This window comes from Molothrus ater, chromosome 10 (genome assembly GCF_012460135.2).
Source record: "Molothrus ater isolate BHLD 08-10-18 breed brown headed cowbird chromosome 10, BPBGC_Mater_1.1, whole genome shotgun sequence".
In the NCBI taxonomy this organism is placed as follows: Eukaryota; Metazoa; Chordata; class Aves; order Passeriformes; family Icteridae; genus Molothrus; species Molothrus ater.
Window position 1 is genome coordinate 16,226,900 of NC_050487.2, and position 16,726 is coordinate 16,243,625.

At 39.8% G+C, this 16,726-nt stretch overlaps 1 protein-coding gene across 1 annotated transcript in view; it reads left to right on the plus strand.

The window, feature by feature from the left end:
* The window catches only part of PSMD1 (proteasome 26S subunit, non-ATPase 1), a 66,155-nt gene that overhangs the window by 7,524 nt on the left and 41,905 nt on the right, over positions 1-16,726 (plus strand). The window contains exons 8-16 of the mRNA XM_036388763.2: positions 980-1,043; positions 2,769-2,897; positions 3,902-3,990; positions 4,600-4,678; positions 4,994-5,167; positions 6,124-6,235; positions 6,841-7,037; positions 7,634-7,729; positions 8,239-8,303. Of these exons, the coding sequence (XP_036244656.1) occupies positions 980-1,043; positions 2,769-2,897; positions 3,902-3,990; positions 4,600-4,678; positions 4,994-5,167; positions 6,124-6,235; positions 6,841-7,037; positions 7,634-7,729; positions 8,239-8,303 (1,005 nt within the window). The remainder of the gene's footprint in view (positions 1-979; positions 1,044-2,768; positions 2,898-3,901; positions 3,991-4,599; positions 4,679-4,993; positions 5,168-6,123; positions 6,236-6,840; positions 7,038-7,633; positions 7,730-8,238; positions 8,304-16,726) is intronic.

Here is a 16,726-nt window from a genome sequence, read left to right on the forward strand (position 1 = left end):
GCTTATGGGAAGAGTAAGCTCTATGGTATGTGGTGTCAGCAGACCCTTTTGTACTTGCAGTTCAGAAGAGCTACTTCAAATCTATTTTGAGTTTTTAAAAATGTGATCAGTATCACAGATTTTAACTGCAGGAAGCTGCTGTTAAGAAAAATCCAAGTTGGCCCTAACCATTCTGTTATCTTTATTTCTTCTTTTGGTGACTTAGAGGAGAACTGGGCAATCTGTGCTAAGGTTGCTGCCCAGCTCAGGGGCAGCATGGAAGAAGTTTGTTCTCCACCTGCTGTGTAATCACCATAGAATGCTTAGTGGTACTTTCACCAGAGCTCTCATGTCTGTGCACAACCTGCTCCCAGCACTCTTTGATAGTGTGTGGTGGGGAATCCCACCTAGGTCCAGGCTGGTTGAATATAGGGGTTTGTCCAGCTGTGGAGCTGAGTATTTATACTTTTGAATCAGTGACACAGGCATGGCAAGCATTTTCCTCGTCCTCTCTTTTTTTCCAGTGAAATAAAAGGAAAGACACAGAATAATTTATGTCAGCCTGTGAAGCATTAGAGCAAGGTGCTAACAACAGCTTAATATGTTTAAATTCCTTGTCAACCCTCTAGGATCCATGCTATTAGTGACAAGCACAAGGCTTCTAGGGGAGGATATAATTATCCTTGATGCCTTGTTTGTTGACCTTGTTTTCTCACCTGTGTCTGTTCATTCCCTACAAGCATCTTTGTTTTTGTTGTCTCTGTAGATGGAATAAGAGAATAGGGTTTTCCAGGCCTTTGTCTTCAAGTTCAAAATTGAGTGGAGGGGGAGTTTTCTGCTCAGCAGTAAGCTCCAGATAGTCAGCCCTTGTTCTATCAAACTCCTCTTTTACAGTCATCATCTCCAAATCCTAGGCTGCTCCTTCAGGACAATGTTCAGCCATAATTACAGTTCCTGACTTATTGCAAGTGATGCATTTTTCATTTCTGTTTTATTTCAGTGATGCTATGGAAGCAGAAGAGAAACCAGGAAGCACTTGTGCAGCAGGGAGGTCTGCAGAAATTGTGAGTGCTATTTCTGAAACAGACCTTACTTAGTTTTTCTTACATGTTCTCTTTTGATGTCTAGAATTTCTAAATTGGTTTGGCTAATAAAGAATGGAATTCCTTTTCTGTGTGCCTGGAGACAAGGTGGCAGATGATCTCTGAGAGCCAAAAGTCTGACTTAATGTCCAGCAGTTCAGATACTGAAAGCTGTGTGAGAGTAGGAAATGGTCAGAGTTCAGTAGGAGTTACTGAGTTCTGAAAAAGGCCACAGAAAGATCTGGCTCATGTGTTTGCTTTTTGATATTGAAACAATTAATTCATCTCAAAAGAAGGGGCCTGAAATTTAACTGCTGCTGAGAACCTTAGGGAGTGAATTAGCTCGATGCATTTTTTTTTCCTCTCTTTCAAGAACCCAGCTGTAGTTCTGATTGGATAGAACTGATGCTGTTCTGCAGGAATGGCAGGAGAGGATGCTGATGGAACATAGTTTCTTTTCCATGAGGGTATAAAGTTACCTCGGGCCTACAGGTGCTGTGTTGCTGGCCCAGTTGGTTGGAATCTTTTTGTTTAGTTTCTTTTCCCAAGTATTGGAGAAAGTGAGTTCACTTCTGACATGCACATACAGTTACAATTCAGCATGTAGAATAGTTAATGCAGTTTTGACATTTCCAATGCTGCAGACCAGGAGCGTTACCAGAGAGGAAGGTAAAACCCAAGACAAGTTGGTTTTTGTTTTTCTTCTTTTTCCCCATGGTAAATGTTTGCAAACAAAACTTGGGAATATTTGAAAGACTCTTGCATATCACTTAAAAATTAATTAAGGGCAAACAGAAGTGTTTTCTTCAAGTTATATTTCACACAGAAAACAAAAGGGACTGAGTTTCTTGCCCCAGCAAGGAACCTTGACAGTGCTTTTGTACGGGAAAGGTGTCTTGGATGAGTTTCTGCTGCATTGGCTTTGCTGATTGTGCCAAGTACACCAAAACAATCTGTGTGGCCAGAAATGTTCTTTAGCTTAATCTTCCACAATTGAGAATGCTGACTACAAAGAAATAACTGAGGGAATTAGTTTAAGGGCTGAACTACTCATGCTTGACTGGTCTGTGACCAGCTAACAATGTCAGGACAAAGAGCTGCACTGTACTTTTCACCCTGCTCAGAATGAACTTCAGCTTCTACAGATCCATTTTCAACTGTTTCATCAGGAGGAAGGAGACTTTTCTCAAAGAGCTCTTGGGGTTGAATGTATCTGTTTCCTAGTTCTACTGGCTGTTGTTCTAAATAAAGATTGTAGCTCACAAGAATGGTGTTACAGCTCAGCACAGGCTCATGTGAAGTATTGTAGCTTTGTGGCCCTGTCTGTGAAAGCTTCCATGGAAATACAGGTTCATTTATAAGAGGGTTTGCCTTGGCAGGAGATTTACTGTCTCTGTAATGCCAAACAGCAGCTTGCAGAATGTCAGATGTCAACTGTATTCTTTTGCTTTCAATTAAAGAATACATTTCTCTTTGAAGAGTCTCTTCTCCCACCTGCACTGCTGTGCACAAAAGATTTGATTTCTGGGAGGTTTGGGCTTGTGCACCGAGGACAGAAACAATAGATGTCTTTTTAGTCCTAAAACCTGATAGCTTTTGGAATATGGTGATGGGAACATACCAGAGTGGCTTCTCATGAATTCTATTTTAACACAGTCATAGTCGAGTTCTCATGGAATTTTTTTTCCTTTTTGCTTGTATGTGAAGAACCCAGAGCCTAAGGACCAGATCTCAAAAATGATTAAAATTTTAAGTGGGGAAATGGCCATTGAGTTACATCTGCAGTTTTTAATACGAAACAACAATACAGATCTCATGATCCTCAAAAACACAAAGGTAAGAGACTTTGTTAGATATGGTTGTCTTGGATTTATCTGATTCAACCTGTGTTGGTTTTTACCATGCTGCTGTTGTTTTTAATGATAGGCTGCTATTAGCATGTTGACATTTTAATTAGGGTTTTTTTAATTGGGTATAGCAACTCATCTTTTTCTCACCCTTTTTTTTTTTTGGTGGGTTTGTTTTTCATCTGTTCAGTAAGGTGGGCAAAATTTACTCTCCAGCTCCATGTCAGATCCAATGCAAATGCTGCTGGTTGGGAAGGGAGGAGTCAGCCAGGACTGTAGGTTACAGTATGTTGGTGTCTTGGTTGAGATGTTAGGTAAGCCCTTCAGCTTGGCAAGGGAATCCTGGTATGTAGTAAAAAACCAATATTTCCATGTTGGAGACAAAACCAATCAGATACTGTAATGTAGACAAAGTTAGTGAATGGAGTAACTGGTTTTGTTTTGGAAGGTGTTACTCAAGGTTGGGCAAATGAAAAATTACAGGTAAACTGGAATCATAAAAGCTTACTAGAAACTATAGAAGTTTTTTATTTGTGAAATAAGATGCACATTGTCAGTAAAAGTAATAGGGGTTGCTTGTTAGTGGGTTCATTTATTTCAGATGACATTTCAAATGTATTGGAAAATCTTTTCCATCTGCTGGTAAAGTGTTCAGGATGCTGCAGTGGAGTTCTGGGAACAGCCTGGAAACGTCAGCAGCACTCGCTGTGAGTGCTCGGTTCTGGGAAGCAGAGCAGGGTGGTTCTCCAGTTAAGTGGCAATTGGAGTAATCACATCTCTGATAGAAACTCACATAAAGGATCATTTTGCATGGGAAAGATGGCTAGAGGATATGTTAGAGTGTATTAGCAATCTATTAGCTGATTACAGGGAAATTGCTGGTTAAATTGAGGATCATTACAGTCCATTTTTCTACTGTACTGGCAAGCTTGTTAAGTGACCTTGGGCAGATCTTTTGCTGAGTGATGCTACTGATTGTTCTTATTCTTTCAGGATGCAGTGAGGAATTCTGTGTGTCATACTGCAACTGTTATAGCAAACTCCTTTATGCACTGTGGGACGACCAGTGACCAGTTCCTTAGGTAAATCTATGGCAAGGAAGCTGCAATGTCATTTAGAGGTGTTTGAACAACATTGTTGCCCTCCTTAACTTGATACATCCGGAGTGGTAACTGCAGAACTCTAATGGTGTTAGAGAATTGTTTCCTTTTCTCTATCCTCACAAACTGGCTTTGTTTGACTGCTAGCTGTATGAGCAGCTTGGAGGGTGAAGGTCTGGAATTTCTCTTCTCTTTGTTTACTAGTTAGAGAGTTTCTGGGATGTATCTTCTTATGGTAGAGACTGACAGTACTGAGTGACTCTTGTAGGGGAAATGCCAGGGCTGACCTTACAAGGGACTTAAGGAAAGCTGCAGAAACTCTGCTATTCCCAGAGAATTGGTGGGCTACCTATTGAGTAATTCTCTGTCTTTCATGAGATCACCCATGTCTAGAAGCTTGACTACAACCAGGCAAAAATCAGGACTGATGAAGGGGAGAGAAATGTAAAGTGGAAATGTGGTTAGCTGCCTTCCCTTCTGGAGCTGCTTTTTAGTTTGAAAGCAGTCTTCAGTGCTCTTAAACCCTCTTTGCATGATTAGGAACAGGCTGTAGGAGAAACTTTGTATAACCTTTCTCTTTTCATCTTCTAGAGACAATTTGGAGTGGCTGGCCAGGGCCACTAACTGGGCTAAGTTTACTGCTACTGCCAGCTTGGGTGTTATACACAAGGTAACATTGCATTAGTTTCTGTCTGCTCAGTGTAAATGCTCGACTTGTGAACAGTGAAAATGTGGAAATAGGGATTCTGGATAGTGCCTGCAGTCCATTGTACCTGGCATAGCTATAACATATTTTGTGTCTTTACACTATAAAGTTCCTTACTGTAGAAACTTTCAGTAATTTTGAATGGTGATGTGTGGCACTGAAATACTGATTTTAGTGGAGAAAATAATGGCTACAACACATGTTTAAATATTACTTTGCTGTTTTTTTCCCATTTCACTTCCCACTGTCTTCCCTTCCTGCTGGTCACTGGACATCTAGGGTCATGAGAAAGAAGCGTTACAGCTAATGGCAACCTACCTGCCCAAGGACACCTCTCCAGGGTCAGCCTACCAGGAGGGAGGAGGCCTCTATGCCTTGGGTCTCATCCATGCCAACCACGGCGGGGACATCATTGACTACTTGCTGAACCAGCTGAAGAATGCCAGTAATGATGTGTGTACTGGCCTCTGCAATGAGCCTTTGCTTTGTTGGGAATATGCAGGAGGGTGCTGTCTGGTTTAGTAGTGGGGAGTAGAGGTAATTAAGCAGCAGTGTGGTACTTAAACCTCCTCTAGGTTTTAAAGATTGGTTAAAGGTTGGTTTTAGCAACCTATTGCTTAAGGTTTAGGTAAGATTTTTAGGAATTTCTTATGTACTTGACAGTGACTGTAGCTTCATCATATTTACTATTTGTTATATCTGCTTTGTTTTGCTAATGGACCTGCAGCATTCAGGCACTGTTATTGTGTACAGCTTAGTTGTCAAGGAAATAAGCCACGAAATGTTTCTGCTGACATGACCTGTAGTTTTAATGCATCTTGCACAATAAGTGTTTTACTTCTGTAGTTAGTGTTTGTAGACGTCTACGAAAAATATATTTTTAAGTTGGGAATAGGTCATTGTCTCAGCATGTTGCCTCTTTCTCCTTGTGGAATCTAATTACTTTTTTTTTTAATTCCATGAACAGATCCTAATAGTCTTACTGAAAATGTATCTATTGTTAGAATAAAAGAGGTTATAGACTGTTTTTAAGTGGGTACCTTTTAACCTTTTTATTTAGAACTTATTACTAGCTAGGTTTTTACACATGGCACAGATTTACGGTTTTACATAAATCACTCAGTGGGGGAAAAGCGTTTGAAGTTACTAGAAAATCTTCTGTGCTATGTGTTAAGCTTCTGTTACTTACTGTTTATGGGCTTTTGAACTGTTTTTCTTCTTTTTTCCGCCTCTTTCACTGGACCTGCTGCCTGAGACTGTGAAGGTGGTATTTCTAGCAGGTCAAGAGATCATTTTGGGTTGGTTTGGGGCTAAAAGGTTGCAGGTTTAATATTGATGGAAAGATGTCTGCTTCACCTGAAGTCATACTGTTCCCTGCTTTATGACTGAACTTGCATGTGCTTCTCTAGATTGTGCGACATGGTGGCAGCCTGGGCTTGGGGCTGGCTGCCATGGGGACAGCACGTCAGGATGTGTACGATCTGCTGAAAACAAACCTATACCAGGATGATGCAGTGACAGGTAAATGTTCTGCTTTCAAAGCAAATAACCATCTGAGGCCTTATCAGGCACCTGGAGTTTTTGATAATGTTTTTTTCCCCTCAGGTTTTCTGTTAGCAGCATAAATTGTTTCTAGCTGTGTTTTACTTACTGACCTTTTCCTGATCATTATGGTTCTTTAGTTATGTGTCAGTAATGTTCAAAGGTCCTGTCATGACTGGCGCTGTGGCAAGTTTTAATAAGACACACTAGGTCTTTAAACAGCTCCTTTTTTGCTCTGTTCCCTTCTTTGTCATGTTTTTTCTTTAGTGTGTCTGTTCTCCAGAGCCATGTGCTTTTTTGAGCTAGGAGACAGGCTTGGAGAAGCCTGTGGGAGTTACTGCTGCATTGGTGGGGCTCATAGAAAGTGATCTCAGCAGCTCTTGGTCCAAGGAAGGGATAATTGAACTTGGTAGGGAAAAGTACTGAATTGTGGTTACAAACACATTTTGCCATGAATAATGGAGTTGTTTGGCATGGGGATGTCCAGAAGTGATCTATTGGCCTACATCTGGTGTGATTCTCTAGATACAGTATTTATTACTTTGGGAACAGAGTTGACTTTTTTGCTTTTCTGTGATTTTCAGGTGAGGCAGCTGGCCTGGCCCTGGGGTTGGTTATGTTGGGATCTAAAAATGCCCAGGCTATTGAGGACATGGTTGGCTACGCACAGGAAACCCAGCATGAAAAGATCCTGCGAGGCCTCGCTGTTGGAATTGCTCTGGTCATGTATGGGAGGATGGAGGAGGCTGATGCTCTCATTGAGAGTCTCTGCAGAGATAAGGTAAATTGAGCTGTGACTTAATCCCTGACTCTTGTGTTACATGGCTGACCTTCCTGTCCATTTGTGAATCTCCAGCTGTGGTGGGTTGGCTCTTTTGAGCCAGAGAAGTTCTTACATGGGTCTGAAGTAGGACTGTTTCACAAGTTGCTGCACTCTGATCAAAAATACAAGAACAATACTGCTTAGCTCTGTATTTCTTTGGCCTTATACTTGGTCTTCATAGTCATGTGAGCAGCAGCAGGGAGTAGATCAGGATGCAGTGGTTAAAAACAGACGAGACTTGCTGTAAGTGGGTCATCTTCATCTCAAGGCTCTGGTAGTGATCATTGCAGATTGCAAATAAGAAGCAGGATGACACCTGTGCCCTATACTCTTGGGCAGCCTGCAGCATAGCAGGCTCTCTGTCCCCCTGAACTTGGTAATGACAACTCTGCTTTGGTGATTGTCCTGTTACTTGTCCCAAATGAACAATTAAGCAATGAGGCTGACATGTGACCTGTTAGCAGGTTCAAGACACAAGAGCGGAACAGATTTAAAGTTAGAATTACTGACTCACTGTTTGGATGGATGTGAAATATTGATGCTTTCTCTTCCAGGATCCGATTCTCCGTCGTTCTGGCATGTACACTGTGGCTATGGCATACTGTGGCTCAGGGAACAACAAGGCCATCAGGCGCCTGCTGCATGTGGCTGTAAGTACTGTGGCCTTAGCAGCAGATAAGAGGAAATTTTTGGTCAGAAAGCAAGCACATCACTTTGTCAGGCTTTGTGTCTGCAGTGTTAATATTCTGGTCCAAATCAGAGATTGTGAAGTGATGGAAGCTTTATTTAGTATTATGAGCAGAACCAGCAGGGCCTTCTTTCATTAGGGTAATAAGTAGACTTTCAGACTTTCAACCTGGTATCACAGAGTAGGCACCTATTAAAAATTAAAATATGAACCTAAACTACCCAGCTAACAGGTTTGCAGTGAATAGTCTGTGTAATGATGGACTGGAGAAAAAATAAATTAAGCTGTAAAGGATGAGGTCTGTCTGTTCTTTGATCGTCTTGCAGTTGGTGTGCAAACATGGGTGAGGCTGTTTGGGCTAAGGCTGAACATGATTTTAACTAACTTTCTCTATAATCCTGTCTTCTGGTCTGAAACATGGTCCTCAAGTGTTTTAACTGTATTCTGAATATCCTGTTTTTCCTTTTGTAGGTGAGTGATGTGAATGATGACGTGAGGCGGGCAGCTGTGGAGTCACTTGGGTTCATTCTGTTCAGGTAAAGTGTCTTCCTTGGTCACTCCTGCAGCCTTCAATTTAATGTCTGTTACTTTTTAAAAAAATTAGTTTGCTACTGCTTTCACAAAGTGACTCAACTGCTAACTGAATGAATTCTGAAAAGTTAAAAAACAGAGAGATTGGTTTAGGATTAGAAGCCTTCCTTAATGTTTAGCAGATGTTTAATGAGTCTTTCTGTAGGTTTCTGGATTTGTGGCTTAATTGTCTGGACAGAGCTAGATGAAGTTGACAAATAGAATGAAAAATTAATATTTGCAGAATTGAGAGTTAATTAAAAATTAAATATACTGTGCTTGTGCCAAGCCTCTTAAGGGCAGCAGTACCCAGACAAATATATCTGCCTAATGACTGTCTAAAATGTTGTGACTGATTAAGCAAAAACAACTGAAGGAGAACCTTGAAATAGTCTTTGTTTCTTAAGTATCCACTATTAAACCATGAAAAGTTCCTGGGCTTACATTGTAACATGAGCCCATCGCAAAATCATCACAATGTTTCCTTTGGTTGTCCAAAGTGAAACCTATTGCTGAAATGGTATTTTGTAGTGCCCTGCAGGTCCCTTAGCTGAGAGGCGGTTGGGGAATTAGAAGGTTCCTCAAGGACTGCACCTGTGTCTGTTAATACAATAATCTGTGTCTGTTAATACAATAATCTGTGTCTGTTAATACAATAATCTGTGTTATCTGAGCACTGAGCCAAACTGCAGCCTTTGAGTGTGGCTGAGAGGAGTTGGTGCATGTATACTTGGGTCCATAATTGTAATTTAAAAATTGTTCTTCACATCTTCTTTTGGATTGGTAGCTGTCCTTAAAAGCAGGATGAGAGGTTCTTAAAGATGGGATTAAAACTTGGGTTACTGATGTGAGCAGTCAGCTTTTCTGTACCAAGTTGTTCCCCACATGGAAGTGATTCTGCATTGTTCTGCTCTATCTGAAGGATAATTGAATGTGGATTGCAAAGAGGACAGATTCTCTCAGTGGGCAGCAGGTGTCTCTCAAGTGCTTCTGCTCTGTTACTTCCAAGCAGCACAGCTCCTTCCTTGCTGCTTCGGGATCTCTGCCTCTCCTGAAGCCAAGGGATCTGTTTAGCTGACTTCTGTATCTGTGTACAGAACAAAAATTCCATGCATGCCTTCCATAGTTTCAGGCATCTTTTTTCAAAACAGGTTGTGACAAAGCCCTTTTGAGCTCAGATTTCAGTGTAATTTTTCTTTTCAACAAATGCAAAACACAATTGGACATGGATATCTCTTACCAAAATGAGAAACCTTCAAGGCTCTGAACTATTTACCATGTGCTGGCATCTTGCTGGAACAACATAGTTCAGGGCCTGTTCTCTCCATATCCAGCAATGAGGAATGAGTGACACCATCTTTGACTCTTTCACCTGCTGTACTGTGGTTCAGATGTTATCCTGCCTCTTCCCCTCCCTTTCTGGAGACTTGCAGTCCAGAACCTACTTGTGCAATAAGGAGGAGCATTTACTTGTAAATTCTAGTGTCCACCTTTCTTGGTAGTCCTTGGTAGTCAAGGACTAACACTTTTTAGCTGAATAGCACTGGCTCCTGGAGGCAAAAGGTTTGTGTTAGGCTGTGGTAGTTGCCAACACTTTTCACTTGATAACTGGTTGTGTGCTCTGCCCCAGCTGAATGATGCTAGTGTACAGAGACATAAAGACCAAGCGAGTTGTGAGTTTGTCAGATTTCATGGCTAAAATGACATTTCTTTCTTAGGACTGTTGTTTCTTGAAGTCTAACTGGATTTACTTGTAAAGGCCACTAACACAGCATTGAATACTGGCAAGAGTCAGTGATTTGTCAGCTGCTGGGTATACAGAGCTTTTGAATGAAGTGTTTTGGAGGTGAGAAGGTCTGAGACACAGTGGGCTAAATCCCAGAAATTAATCTCATTTTAAGTGAAGGAAACATGACTGAAGGTCCCATGAAAAGATTTCTCATTGAATTCTTTATTTGTGGTTGCAGAAAGGGAACTGTGAAATCAGGATTGAAATAACAAAATACATTTGTTTAATGCAGTCTACATTTTTCTTGGGGAATTCATGGCATTCATGAGGTTGAGTGTGCTTGAGGTGTGAGTTTGTCTGCTCGATTGTACACTTCAGCAGCCTGAGACTTGTGCTTCTGTCTGTTCCTCCTATAGGAATAGTAAAATCCATATAAGGGTGGAGGTTACACAGTCAGTGGATGATAATTTCCTTAAAAGCACCATTGCTTGAACATGACAGAAACTACAGCCCACAAACTCACATTGTGTCATAAATATCCAGTTTGTTTTCTCCTGTTGTTACAACTATCTATGAATAAATGTTCTTCCTCTTGGATTTGAACTAAAAGTGTCATAAACATCACAAAACTGCTAATTTTAGGTAATGCATCTGCATAACAGAACATTCTGTGAGGCTTTGCTGTCCTTGTTTTCCTCTGTGAGCCTTCCTTGCTATCACATGCATACAACCCTGCCTCTCTCACTCAAGAGCCCATCTTGACTTTTATTTTTGATTATGAAAACAGCACAGTATCGAAGCAAAATGTGATAGAACATAATGCAATAAAACATGACATTTAATTTTTAGAGCAATAAGGTTTTGCTTGAACTTGAAGATTACCTCTTTTATATTTTTTTAAGCATGGTATTTTTTTTTTCATTGGGCTTTTGAATTACTGGAAAAATATACAAAAGAATGTATGTGGCTTTTTTCATTATTCATAATTCATGAATCAAGGTTTAGATAGAATATTTTAGTCTAGGTTCTTAAGTTTTACCTAAGAATTGCAAGATTAAAATTTCCATAGTGTTATGAAAGATAATCAATCACCCCCTAGTTACAGTCCCTGGAGGACTGGGGGAGCAGGGATCAGTGCTGTTGTTACAGTTTCACTCTGGGATGTTGGATGCACACTTGCCTGGCTGTGGGAATGTCTGCAGTCACCCAAGTGAGCAGAGCAGTATCAATCACATTGCTTGAGTGCAGAATATGTTGCAGGTCCTATTCATACAGCACGAAAACTTCCTTGTCCGATTCTTGGGCTCCCCAAAGCTTTCCAGGGGACCCTGTGTGTAGAATTGAACCTTGACCAGCAGAGTTGCTGCTGTTAATTCTGGTTTTGCTGACTGTTTAGAAGCAGTCCATAGGTTCAGGCTGGGGATGGAAAGCACACCTTGCTGGCTATAGGACTTGGTGTGGCTTTTTTCCCTTCTTGGCTTAGTCCAATACAAAAATTAGGCACTAGTTATGGATTTCAGAGCAGATCATTTTCATACCACTATATTAAATTATCAGAAAATGTTCTGGTGCAGGAGAATTGTTTCAAAATTGCCTCCTCTTTTCTTCCTTTTGCCATCTAAAAACCCAGTCAAAACTGTGTGGAGCGAAAACCTGAGACTTTACATCTTCTCTCTTTTTAAAAATGGCCACCTCTTACAGGAGACACTTCTAAGTAAAATGTTATTGTAAGGTGATACAGAGGCACTAATAAAGCTTGGGATGTTTGGAGCTTGTAGTGTGCATGCAGGGCTGAACAAGAAGCTGTGTTGTGCAATAGAAAGAGGAGAAATGATGCATTGACTTGGCTGCTGTAAGGTGTCTCTGTTTTCCCAGTCCTGCTCCTTTTGCCATTGATCACAGATAGATAGCAAACTTACCTAATTGTTGATGTTTACATACTGGTGGTTTTTTCTGCTGAAGTGGTTTATAAAATATTTATGATTGCTGGAAACAGCATTTAAATCACCTGTGATTTTCAGTCAGCTTTTAAAAATTATTATGATGCAATGGAAAACATGATCAATATAAAGTGTTTTGCTTTTTAAAAATGGAAAGACTTATTTTTATCATACTTTTTACCACTTTAGATCATGAATTCCTTGTTGGTATTGCAGAGTGAGATGTGATTGGATTATGTAGCCAGCCTTATTTTTACATTATTAGAGCAGTGCTGCGGAGTATCTAAACACTTTATGTACAAAATGAGGAGATAGATGTTTTATGGATAGAAGAAATCTGATTGGTAGAAAGCTTCAATGTGGGATGGAACAGTGCTTGCAAGCATGAACTAAAAATGTGTAATGCTCTCATAGCAGTTGTTAAATCCAGAGGAATGAAACTCTTGGGGAAGTGGGACTTGAGTTGTAGGATGCTGCTTTTGCCTTCATGCAATACTGTTGGGAAAAAGCTGAGGGCAGGAGAGGGAACAATGCAGCCTCTAGAGAGTCCCAAAGGGAAGATGTAGTCTCAGATGATAAGTGTAGGCTACCCAAACATGAAGAACTCTGCATGGCTTCTGTTCAATTTTTCATTTTAGGATGATGCAGGTGAAATAGTAATGTTTCCTGCTTTTGTATGCTTTGTGTGTTTACATAGCCTTTGGTATTTTAAGGCTATATATTTGTTATAAGGCAAACAGATCAGATACTTGGATTTTATTGCAGGAAGTCTGGGACAGTTTGTTTTCTTTATATCTTCTAACCTACCTTTATCCAGAAGGCAGATAGCAGATGATCTGGGTAATTGAGTGTGAGGCTGACAGTCACTCTAATGTCATCTGCACCAGTGACTTTTTCAATGTTTTAATTGTGAAGAGGAATTTAGTGAAATGTATCTGCTTGTTAATTCTTGCATAGGAAAGATGAAAAGGGTTTTGTTTACAATCCAACACATTTTGTCTTGTCGTATTCAGTCTTTCTGGTAGAGGAGGATGAAGGTCCCTTTCAAAGAAATAGTAGCAGAAATTGTACTATAATCAGAAGAAGCCTTAGACTTTCACTGAATTTGTGCAGGGTTTAATGAATTTGAAAATGATTTGCCATTACCTGTGTGAGCATTTGTAAAGAGGATCCTTTAGAGAGTAAAAAGCTCTTAATTTTTAGGAGTGTGATGTTGCTTTTCAGAGGTTGGAAAGGACCTGAATACCTGGATGCAAGGAATTGTAGCTGTGACTTGACAAATAGGGTTGACATGAATTGTTAAAAAATGGACACTTTTAGCAAGCCATCTTTCCTATTTTTGTACCTAGCTTCCCATCATAAAATGAAAGATCTTCCTCTCCTCTGCAGGGCAAAAGTCTTCCTTTTCCACTGGAGAAAACATTGTTTCTCATGGGAATGGACACTGATAGTAAACACCATGTTGTTATGCCAAAGACAAAATGATGGAAATTACGTCTCTCCTGCCTGTTGTTTTTGCTGTGTTAATGGTTGCCTAGAGAGCCAAAGGGGAAGTGAAACAAAGGAGGGCTTCTGAGCAGTTGTACGTAGGCATCTTTATCACTGTGAAGAAAAAGGTCTAAAGCTTCATGGTAATATTAACTCAGTGCTGAGAACTGGCCAGAACTCTGGGACTCTTGGCTCCAGCTTGCAAGGTAAAAAGCCAGAAGAGCTCTGGCAATGTTCTGCCTCTCTGGGTCCAATGTCCCAGGTTGTTCAGCATGCCTTTACCATGTTTACTCTGCTTACACTGCTTTACTTTGTAAGTCTGATGTTACATACAGCAACCTAGAAAAAGATTCAGGGGAGTTATGTTTTTGTTTTCTTTTACCAGCTTGCAGTGATGTGTATGTTTCCACAGGATGGAAATGGAGTAGAAAAGCAGCACTTTCTGTGAAACTATAAAAAAATCCTATGTGCCTCTTGTGTGCAGGTGATACAGCAGCAGCTTGTAGCATCAGCCTCTCTTCTCAGTGCCTTGTGCTTAACACTTGATTTTAACTGTACTTGCATTTGAAAATTGATGCTAGTATGGCCTAGTGTGATATAGTCAGGAAGAGTTTTATATTTGCAGGATAGAAGATAACTGATAGTTTTTCTAGCTGCCTGTAGGTTTCCTGACAGCTAAAAGCCTGCAGCTTATAGATGGTTTAGGACTGGCTTCACAAAATGCATTTTACATCATAGCTGGGATTAGCTGAATTTCTTGCATCTCTGTTTCTGAGTAATTTAAAGGTTGGGATATTTTTTGGTTGATTTTTCTGGCTTCGTCTGTTTCATGTATATTTTGTGGCTGTTTTGTTTAGTTTTTTGTAAAGTAATGCCTTTATTTGCATTTCAAGACACTTATCCTGTTAGGCTTTGAACTCCATTATTTTCCTCTCTGCAAGACTGCTGAGTCCTTATGTGCATGTCTGTACTGTAATTTTTAATTAGATAGGCAGACAGAACATTGACTGATGTCTCCTAATGTATTTTAAACAGTTAAACAACAAAACAACCACCATGCTTGTCCATTGTTCTTTTAAAATGTTCTTCCCATAGTGCCTGGGTTGCAGATAAGCTTTGACTTATCTTGCTTTTCAGTAGTTTAAAAAGAAATTAAATATGCCATATAAAGATCTTTGTGATGATGAGAAAAGTTGAACTAGGTATCTCTAAGTTATTATTTTATGGACTTTATTATTTTGTTATTTTATTGCCTCTCTACAGTAATATCTCGGAGTTATTACTGTATTGAGACTTTAGAGCTGGCCAGGTGGCTGATTTGGTGTGGGTCACATTAGGAAAGAACTGGTGGCATTTTGCTCCAGAGAAAGGAATCCTTTTTTTGTTTGTGTGTGTTAAGGGGAAAGTGCATGACCCCTTCCTTCTGAAAAAATGTCTTGTTTTCTACAGCCAAATGACTGCAAAGCTTTATCAGTTATTATACTGCTATCTTTATGAAAAAAGCTGTAAAATATTATAATGCTATGAAAATACTCTCACTTTGCAGACAGCATATAAAAGTATATTTTATAAATCTGTGTTACCTAAAGGCAATACTCATGGATGTAGTCCTGAGCCTCCTGTTGTGCTTGTTGATGCCACAAGAGCAGTGTTGTCTGTAGTTACCATACAACAAACTGGTGCTTTCTTTCAGGAGCTTGCAGTGACTCTTCCATCATGTCTTACTAATGAAGGTGATGTCTTTGTTCAGAGCTGTTCTTGTAGATACAGTTGCTAAAACAAGAACTCCACTGTCCATTATGTTTTCTTACTTCATAGTTCTGTATCTTTTTTTTCTTGCTCTGTCCTGCTTTTTCCAAGCTGTTACCTGAATTCTCAGCTTGTTTGCTTTGCAAGTGGACAAGCTCTGAGCAATATCTTCTTGCACTTAGCATGTTAAGTGGAATGTTTTCCACTTGGAAAGTGGAAGCATGGAATGTGCATGCTTTCTTGGCTGATGTGTTTCTGTCTATGTAGAAATTTTCTTTGTCTGTAGAAAGACTGGATTTTTTATTAGTCACTAGTCCTTTAGATTGAGGTTTGTTGTTGCTGACTGAACTCAGTAACTGGAACATGCTGAGCTTCTACTTACAGTTACTAAAACTGAGAAACCTGTATACTGGCTTGAGAAAATACATCTCTGTTGGGTGAGACTTTTTCAAGGATGATTTCCTGTTGGTGGAGATCTAAGCACTGATTGTAAAGAGGCCTTGGAATCTTCCTCTGTGGGACATTTAGGGCAAATTACTCCTCATGTAAGACAGAGTGCAGACTTCACAGCTATACAAGAACAGGGTCAGAGAGAAAAGAGCTGAGTTACCTCTCAGTTTTTCTATGTGCTGTGAGCCAGCAGTGATGTTTCTGCTGGAAAGGGAAACTGTAAGTTGCTGCTCAAAGTAGGTGATTGCTGCCTGCTATATGAATTTTTTTTTGTTGTTTAATTAATATGGATTTATTTAAATATCAAGAGAGTTTCCAAAGATGATTGCTTCTTGCTTTCTGACTGCTGGACAATAACCCCTCAGGAATGGTGGTTGCCTTTTGCTGGACAATAACCCCTCAGGAATGGTGGTGTTACTGCTCATTAAGGTGTCTTTTACAGCTATCACAGTCCATCCATTCTGGCTTTTAACTACAGAATCCTCCTAAACAAATTTTGATTAAGTTAAGAGGAGGGAGAGCAGTTAGAATTTACTCTGATTTAAGTGGCTAGTGATTATCACCAAAATTGGGAAGAAGACAACTTACTGCAAATACCACAGATGTATTTTTAATGCTTTTGCCTGAAAATCTCTGGCAGTTGTTACAGTAAGCTCTGTTTTGAACTTGCATATGTTTTAAATTAAATATATATAAATAAATGTTGGAGGGACATGTTAGCTTTAGGACTTTCTGTTCTGCAGATGAAAAAACCTAAGCCTTTTGCTGTACTTAATTTTAGTGTAACTGAAGAATGCTGAAAATATTAAAAATGAAAACAAAGCCCAAGCTGAAATTTTTACTGTAAATGGAAACTATGGAAAAAATGGTGAGCTGGCTGCTTGATATAAGAACTCCAGTACTTTGGGGAAATCAGATTTCTTTTCCCAAAGAGTCTGGAGCTGTCAGAAGTTTATGATTTCCCAAATAACAGACTCTGGTAGCTTTTATGGACTGTGAGGACCAATTATTTCTATTAATTTTGTGCTCATAC